The sequence below is a fragment of the Cajanus cajan genome, chromosome 6 (assembly GCF_000230855.2).
Source record: "Cajanus cajan strain Asha chromosome 6, NIPB_CcT2T_4, whole genome shotgun sequence".
Taxonomy (NCBI): domain Eukaryota; kingdom Viridiplantae; phylum Streptophyta; class Magnoliopsida; order Fabales; family Fabaceae; genus Cajanus; species Cajanus cajan.
Window position 1 is genome coordinate 55,269,569 of NC_138522.1, and position 9,413 is coordinate 55,278,981.

Below are 9,413 nucleotides of genomic sequence, written 5' to 3' on the forward strand. Positions count from 1 at the left end.
AGTTGTGTCGTGTTTATAAATTTTCAAAAAAATTAAGACATTAAATTTATGCTGGTCTATTATCTTTTTTGTTTTAAATTGTCAAAATAAAATAAAAAACTGTCTTCCTTTTCTCAAGGTAGTGTTTGTTAAAATAGGATATATTCATTAGAAATAAAAAGAATAATACAAACTTTTGTCTTCCTTTTCATTATAATAGTATTTAAATGCAGTGAACGGATAGTCTATATATTTCAATAAATACTTTTGATTTCTTGAAGGAAAAGTTAAAATGTTTTATTCTTAATATAATAAATGCATATTTTCGATTCTTTAACTAAGTTTAAGGACATTGGAGGTTAGTAAATTCCTGCTTATTTTTTGATTAGTTATATTTTTTATTAGTAAATTCCTGCTTATTTAACGTTAACATTTTTTTATCAATCAAAATTATAATGACAGCAATGAGATTCAAATCAAAGATTGTGTGCATACGATTCCAAACTCTAGGCCAACTTTAGTGATTCTGCAACATTTTATTCACTAGTATTTAGTAATCTATTTTTTGTTGTTGTGATTTTTGTAATGTGCAGCTGTCTTCTGTTAGACTGTTATTATTTATTTGGATCATCTGATTTTTTATTTATATTTTATAAATAAAAGGGCCTAAAGGCCTAACAGCAAGGAGAAAGGACTGATAGAGTTAGTTTTTATTGCCTTTTGTTTTTGTCATGCTAATGGGTAGAAATGTTGGTGTCACATTTTACTGATGTGCATCTGGCCCAATTGTTTGATAACCTAAATGGCCCAAAAAATCTGCTAAGACACGGATACGTATTACAATAGCTTTGAGTTGAGAAACCCAAAATCACTATTCCATTCTCATTTCATTCACAGACTCCCATCATGGCATGTCATTTTCGCATGGAGCTTCTTTATATTAATATTGCAACTCTCAAACAGTAGGATTTAGATAGAGAAATTGAAAGAGTATAACGTGAGACGCGTGTGGCGTGATTGAATGGAAGCTGCTCCAAACGGAAAAAATAAGAAACACAATGGGACAAAATATAGTGGGTTCACATTCCTAGTAGTCCACAGAACCATGATGGGGGAGCAGCAAAACCACACGATGATGTGTGATGTAAAGTCATGGTAATGGGTTGTAGTACCTTACAAACGAGTCAAATTAAGAATATGAATTTTACCTTGAAGCATCCAAGCATTGCCAGAAAATTGGTCCCTCCCCCAAATATCTTCATTGGATGTTATGAATAGTTGAAATGGTGAATAATTGTTTTCTCACCACCTAGACAGAGAGTCGTGCATACATGGTTCTTTTGTTCTATACTTTCACACCGTTGCTGTTGGTGTCAATTGCTTGTCAACCACATAGCTTCAACCAGATCATCACTTGTTTGTACCCTGCTTTGATTATGAGTTTTAACTTTTAAGGTATTACATTCCAAGAATAATTATTAATTTTTGAATCCAGTTAACCGTATTTGGCAAAATAAGTGTTACTGTTTTCAATAATATTTTTACTTTTATTTACTTATTATTATTGCAACTTACCCACATCATTAAATTTTACTAGGTTGAAGAATAAGAAAAAGAAAAATAACAAATAATTTATTTAATAATAACATATTTTTTTCTTCTTTTATTCGTACATCTAAAAGAAATGTGTGTATGTTAAGCTTTTTCCTTCCAAAAAACACTTGCATGATGCATCATCTACTTTCTTTATTTGACATTTTCTTCCATAAACCCGGGACTCAAAGCTAAAGTCCAAAAAATACTACCATCCTTAATTAATTAATATACTAGTACTTTAAGCATATATCCTTTAGGCAGCACGAATATTCCTCCCTCCTTCCATAATCCATAATCACTGCAAATCAACGTGGTCCAACAGGATGTTGCCATATCACCACAGCACGTGACCCTTCCACGTCAGCGCATGTATTCTCGTCGACATCCTACGTGGCACAACACAGCTTCGAGAAAGTTTCCGAAATCTCCGAAAATCTTAACCGTTAAAACTGCGTGGCTCCCTCCACACACAATCCGCGTTGCAAAACAACACACACTGCGAAAACAAACCAAACACTCGCAAAGCGGCGTTGAGGTTGAGCCATGGCGACACAGCCTCCGACCTCTTCGAACGCCTTCTCGTTCCTCTCAAAGGGCTGGCGCGAGGTGCGTGACTCGGCGGACGCGGATCTCCGCCTCATGCGGGACAGGGCGAACTCGTTCAAGGACCTAGCGACGTCGTTTGACCGCGAGCTCGAGAACTTCTTCAATTCAGCGGCGCCGCCGTTCGCGGTGCCTGCCATGCGCTCTCCGCCGCCGAGGGAGATCGAATTCGTGAAGAGTCTGCGGCCGAAGTTGTCGGAGATTCGGAGAGCGTACTCGTCCCCCGATTTCAGCAAGAAGGTTCTGGAGAAATGGCGCCCTAGGACGCGAATTCGAATCGACCTTTCCGCTATAAAGAACGCTATCGTGTCAGAGGAGGATGAGGGAATTGTGGATTTCGGGAAGAGGGGGAAGAGGTTGAGTTTCTGGGAAGAGTGGAAAGGCGAGGGCGAGGGCGAATCAAGGGATTGGGAACCGATTCGAGCCTTGAAGGCACGGCTCAAGGAGTTTGAGAAGCGTGGTTCGTCTTTTGATGCTTTCAAGAACAGTGAATTTCTGGAGAAAGTCAAGTCTAGTTTGGTTTGTGCTTCTTCCTTAAATTAGCAGTTTACTTGGTTTCAACTGAATTATAGGGTTTCCGTGTGTGTTTTTGCTTTATGTGTCTGGTTTTGCAAGAAAAATTTTAGGTGCGGTTTTTTATTGTGGCTTAAGAGTTAAGTCATTCTTTCTTCCGAGGAAGAGTTTTCTTGGATGAATCAATGTGTTTGTCAAAGAAAATATTCTGTACAGTTGGATTTTTCGGGTTACAATTTGAACTTGGAAGGAAGATTGTTCTCTGTTAAAAAACCCTTTCTTGTTATGATAGTTGAAAAATTACCGGTAGAGCTTGGGTGATAAGTGATAACTGTTACTTGTATTTGGTTGCTGTTGAATCGTTGATTGTGTTTTTAACTGGTTTTGTTATTGGTAATATATGCCTTTTGGTGCAATTGAGCATAAATTTGACAAGTGCCTTTATTCTGAGAATTTACATGCTCGTTTCTTGACTTTCTTGCAGAAATCAATGTGCAAGGAACCTGAGGAGTCAAAGGTTTGTGTGTAATATGTTTAGTTTCTTTTGTTCATATGAACGTGCCTGATCAAATATTTTTCACTTTTATGTTAAGGAAAAAAAAAAACCTGTATGTGACTGGTCATTGGAAGGCTTCTTAGAATTTGGGTTTGAGTATAACTCAACTTCAAAAGTCAACTCAAAAGATGAAGATTGTCCATCATTTATATACATTAATTTGGACATATCATTAGTCAATGTAGGGTCTTTAGCGCATCTGCTTAATAGACTATATATCATAAGTGTAAAATTTGCAAGATTAGATATTTTGATAATGGGTGGTTCAATAGGTGATTCAACGACAATTGTTAGGACATACTTTGATATTATCTTAGAATTTAGATTTGGGCTTAACCCAACCCCAAAAGCTAGCATAAGAGGTAAGGATTACCCCTGTCATCCTTATATACACTATATTGGCTATATTGATCTCTAATTAGGTTCAAACTTTCACTATGCAGACATATTATACCTTGTTGAATAGAATCAGTACACCTGTCCTTAGGCTGCCCCTCTGGGTATAAAACCCCACTGCCCTTTAGATTTTATTTTGCTGGATATTAAAAAATATCTCCTTAAGTTAGTTGGCATAGTTTTTTTTTTTTATTTGCCATTTTCACATATAACATTAATGTTTTAATTTAGACATTTGAGCAATCAGTTAGGAGAAGATTGGAGATATGATGCTAAATTAATAGGGGCCAAGTTGCTTAAGCATGACATGAATGATATGGATTTGTTAAACACGTGTCATTAACTTTCCTGAGCACTGATTCTTGTCTGCTCTGAACTTGTGACCTTGATTTGAATCATGAACTATGGTTAACATTTTCATGCATCTTTTGCAGGATGTGCCACCATTGGATGTACCTGAACTTTTGGCCTACTTTGTAAAACAGTCCGGGCCATTTTTGGACCAACTTGGAGTGAAAAGAGGTACATAGTTATGCACAACTTATATAGGATTTCAACTATATCTTATCTCGAAATTTATATTTATGTTTTGTTTGAACTTGTAAGTTTTTCTAGAAACATCTTCGCATTCAATGGAAATTGACTTTTTTTTTTTTTGTTTTTACATTCTTTGTAAATCACCTTGTTGGTTCCTCCCTCTTTACTTAAACCTTAAGGCTTAAACCTTAAACTATCAATGCTTATTACAAACATTCTTTTCCAGGTTACTCGTAAATTAGGTGCATGAAACAAACCAATGCAATGTTTTCCAACCACAATAATTCCTCGCCTTTTTTTCTCCTCTTTTTTTGGCATTTATCTTGCTAAGTTGTATTACTGTGTTATTCTTGTTTTGTGATTGGCAAGCTGGAAGGCATCAGCTTCTGATATAATTGTTAGCTGCCTCATTCCTTAATTATTAAACAATGTGATTTACTAGTCACACATTTCGTGCAACTCTCTAACAAGGGCATGCACATGGTGAGTAGATGCAGACTATTGTTCAAAGATACTAAAAATTGACTCTCACTGTCTAATAATTTCTTGTTGAAAATAATTGTAATCAATCTGATTGTTGAAGTTGAAGCTTACTTATTTGCCATCTTTATCTTTCACCGAAAGTTAATAAAATTCAAGCAACTAACAAACGTGTGATCATTGATCAAGAATTAAGATATTTTCCCTTGCTTATTGTATTTTACACTTATTCTAATATAAGGCGGGGGCGTAGATCAAAAGAAACAATCACTAATGTGAGATTTTTATTAGCACAATATACATGAGGTATACTTTCAATCCAACGACAGATTTTGAAAAAAAAATTCATTCTATAGCTGTTCACTTTTGAATTTATCACGAAACCCGTCAGTGAATATGCTAGGACAAATAATGAGAGTTGAATAAGGACAGCTGTTAGTCAGTTAGTCCATTAAGTTGTTAGTTTGTGAATTAGAAGAGATTGGTTATAAATATGGGAAATAAGGTTTGAGGAGGATTCTGCAAATTTGATTGTTTGTGCAAGTAAAGGAGAGATTCTTTATGAAACAGAAACCCTCGGGGAGAATTCTATTCTCCATTTCTGTTCTGTTCTTCAATAAAGTTCTGTCCTTTTATTCTTTCTCACTATTTTCCATTTTATTTGAGTTTCTATCAAAATAACTTTCTACAATACTTATTTTTCATTTTGTACTCCATCCAAATGGCTAAGTGAAATATTATTGTAGAGTATATACTTTTCAAATGAAATATTAACCATTTGATCATAAACTTGTGATTGTTTAAAATCTCTAAAATTTGTCAATAAGATCAACATATATCGTTATATTTCAACAGTTGGATTGAGAAAAAATATTTAGACAATGAATAGTTTATGAATCTACAATTGGTTTGAACATGTACTTGACACAGATCTTGCTCAAAAGTTTTTTTCAAGCGAGTGAAAATTTCTAGTGCTTGATCCAGATGCTTATAGTTATTTAAATTTTTTTTTTCAAATTTGGTGCAAGTTCAATGTTTGTGTGTAGGCAGTATTATATCTTTTCTTTCTTTGTTGTAGCTCTCTAGTTAGCCGGCTAGTTTATATTTATCTGCCATTCAATTTTGATGATTTGTTCAACTGTGATTGCATTGCAGACATATGTGACAAGATAGTAGAAACCTTGTATAGCAAACGCAAAAACCATCTTCTACTGCATTCCCTCTCTGGGGAAGAATCTTCTGTTCTTGGGAATGGAAATGTAAATGATGAATTGGATATGCGAATAGCAAGTGTCCTTCAGAGCACAGGGCACCGGTATGATGGCGGATTCTGGACAGACCATGGAAAGCACGATCCATCAGACAATGAAAGACATGTTGCAATAGTCACAACAGCTAGTCTTCCTTGGATGACTGGAACAGCAGTAAACCCACTATTTCGAGCTGCATATTTATCACAATCTGCAAACCAGAAAGTCACTCTGCTGGTTCCATGGCTTTGTAAATCAGATCAAGAACTAGTTTATCCCAGCAATGTCACTTTTACTTCACCAGAAGAACAGGAACTTTATATACGTAACTGGCTTGAGGATAGGATTGGTTTTAAGGCAGATTTCAAAATTTCTTTTTATCCTGGGAAGGTAGCTTTTCTGATAAAGTTAGCTATATTGTGTCATGTTTCATATTACTACTGTCAATTCTTACATTTTGTCCTTCTCATGTGTAGTTTTCGAAAGCAAGACGGAGTATAATACCTGCTGGAGATACTTCTCAATTTATACCATCCAGGGATGCTGACATTGCTATTCTGGAAGAACCAGAACATTTGAATTGGTATCATCATGGCAAGCGTTGGACAGACAAATTCAATCATGTTGTTGGTATTGTCCACACAAATTACTTGGAATACATCAAGAGGGAGAAAAATGGGGCACTCCAGGCATTCTTTGTGAAACACATAAACAACTGGGTTACAAGAGCATACTGCCATAAGGTATGAGAATTTTAACATCACTATGAGTTTGATTCACAACTTTTTTGGGCTTCCCTTCTCCTTAAAAGTAGAAGCTCCTTCAATTAGCTTCCACCGAAGATTATTTTGGGCTTCTGTTTATTTTAAAAAAAAGTTTTTTTTTTTAATTTTTTTATTGAAGTTGTGTTTGGCCTGGCTTTTCCTTTTAAAAATTGAAACCCAAAAAAATCTAGGTCAAATGCAATGTAACTTGGGAGATAACTAGAAATGGTTTTGGTGTTTTTTGTTATAAATTTATTTGTCATGGATTTCTATCATCAGCATAGAATAAACAAGGCAAAAAGAGTCTAAACTATTTATGATTATATTCAGGTTCTTCGTCTATCGGCTGCTACTCAGGATTTACCCAAGTCTGTGATTTGCAATGTTCATGGTGTGAATCCCAAGTTCTTAAAAATTGGAGAAAAGATTGCTGCAGAGAGGGAGCTTGGGCAGAAAGCCTTTACAAAAGGGGCATATTTCTTGGGAAAGATGGTATGGGCAAAGGGATATAAGGAGTTGATAGATTTATTGGCAAAGCATAAGGGCGACCTTGATGGCTTCAAGTTGGATGTATTTGGAAATGGAGAGGATGCTAATGAAGTTCAGAGTGCAGCTAGAAGGTTGGATTTGAATCTCAACTTTCAGAAAGGAAGAGATCATGCGGACGATTCTCTTCATGGGTAGGTACAATTTGAAAATTGAGCTTCAAAATTTAGATTAAGATATATTCACTGCAATGGTCCCCAACATTGTTGTAAAACATACATAATTGAAATGGGGGAAATAGTTTTTAAAGTTGCATCTATTGCAACATGGAACTGAGTTGTCTTTTACTCTTCCCTAACTTCATTATGTGAATTGAATCAATTGACTATGTTTTCAGAAAATTCAATATCCAAAGCTATTTTTTATACATGCATAAATGCACATTTACCTACACATGTATTTCGTACACAGACACAATCTGGAACTTGTTTTTATTAAATTAGATTTAACACAGTATCTTCTTTTTTGTAGGTACAAAGTCTTTATAAATCCAAGTATTAGCGATGTGCTATGCACAGCTACAGCTGAGGCACTTGCCATGGGCAAATTTGTAGTTTGCGCTGATCATCCATCAAATGAGTTCTTCAGGTCATTTCCCAATTGTTTGACTTACAATTCATCTGAAGATTTTGTGGTAAAAGTAAAAGAAGCATTAGAAAATGAGCCTTTTCCTCTAACTCCTGAGCAAAGATATCAACTTTCCTGGGAGGCTGCTACTCAAAGATTTATGGAATATTCCGAGCTTGACAAAATTCTGAACAAGGAAAATAATGGTGAAAAGTCAAGCGCAGATAATAGAAAGCTCATTGCTAAGTCAACATCAATGCCTAATCTGACAGAAGTGGTAGATGGAGGCTTAGCATTTGCTCACTATTGTCTCACTGGGAATGAATTCCTGAGATTATGTACAGGAGCAATACCCGGGACACGTGACTACGATAAGCAGCACTGTAAAGACCTTCATCTCTTGCCCCCACAGGTAGAAAATCCTATCTATGGCTGGTGAATGGATTGACCTGTTTGAATTTGTAGTGAAGGGAAATTCGTCACTCCAGATTATGACTAGCAGTTCTGGAAAAACCATCTTCTCATATGCCTGTAGGTAGAAAAATTTATAGATGGTTGGTGAATAGAGTTAGTAGTTTGAATTTGTAGTTTCTGCTTTGTTTTACAGTTTGTATTAGGTGCCTACTAAGTTTTCAATCCTTAAATTTTGTAGTTCTTTTTGTTTTTGTAAGTACCAAAACACGTGTAGAAAGTGAATGTAAAGTTGTATGGCCAAAAATAGAACGTCCTCCCACGTAAGTTCTGGGAATAAGCTGTAACGAATATGCATCGGTTTAACATGGAATAAATTGTTCAGTATGTTAACCTCGACCACAAGCCAAAATGGTTGGAGAAATGACCATACACAATGTATGATGTTTATAACAGCTTGTACTGTGGACATAATAACGTCGCCTATAAGAAATTAAGAGGACTTCCTAGTTCCTACGAGGGGGGTCCACATGCACAGGGAAATATCTGGTATTTTTGAGATTATAGTAGGAAGGAAGGACAAATGAAGGAAAAAAGGACATTGCTGCTGCGACTTGATTTGGAATAGTCTTTTCTGTATAAGTTTGGTGCAAAAAGGAAATAAATAAATCAAAGCGTTTTTACTGATTTATATAAGGATCAAATTTTTAACTTCATATTCCACTCGTTTCGGGGAACTTGGCGGTTGGCATGAATCATCACACACAACTTAATTCGTTTAGGGGCAACGGAAATCAAGTACTACTTATCCTACTTTAGACTAATTCATGGGTGACGTGGAGATGTTTTTGGTTAATTCCGTTAACTTTGAATTGGTTGTATGTGATTTATAATTGACTGTAAATTTTTTACGAGATTGGTAGTTTATAGGTTAGTAGTGTAAAATTTTTTATAGGTTAGTAGTGATTCATTTATAGTTCACAGTAAATAAAGTGGATCAAGTTCTTTATAATGAACTAACCTTGGCATATTTTCATAATTTAGCCATTAAATGGTTATTTTAAAGAGGATTTTATTTAATTATTATGTTCCACTTGAGGCTAATAATGCCACAATTTCAGTGAAGAAAATTCTCACTATTTTCATTCCAATAATTTATTAACATTTCAAACACCGTAATTAGAACGCTGCCAAAAAAAAACCGTTTAGAGAGAA

At 35.3% G+C, this 9,413-nt stretch overlaps 1 protein-coding gene across 1 annotated transcript; it reads left to right on the plus strand.

Moving 5' to 3' along the window:
• The first annotated feature begins 2,031 nt into the window (after window positions 1-2,031).
• Window positions 2,032-8,597, plus strand: DGD1 (UDP-Glycosyltransferase superfamily protein). Its single transcript, XM_020378270.3, has 7 exons — window positions 2,032-2,697; window positions 3,176-3,208; window positions 4,078-4,165; window positions 5,816-6,300; window positions 6,387-6,653; window positions 7,005-7,354; window positions 7,692-8,597. Exons 1-7 carry the CDS (start codon window positions 2,119-2,121, stop codon window positions 8,224-8,226), a joined length of 2,337 nt encoding a protein of 778 aa, XP_020233859.1. The 5' UTR covers window positions 2,032-2,118; the 3' UTR covers window positions 8,227-8,597.
• Window positions 8,598-9,413: the final 816 nt, after the last annotated feature.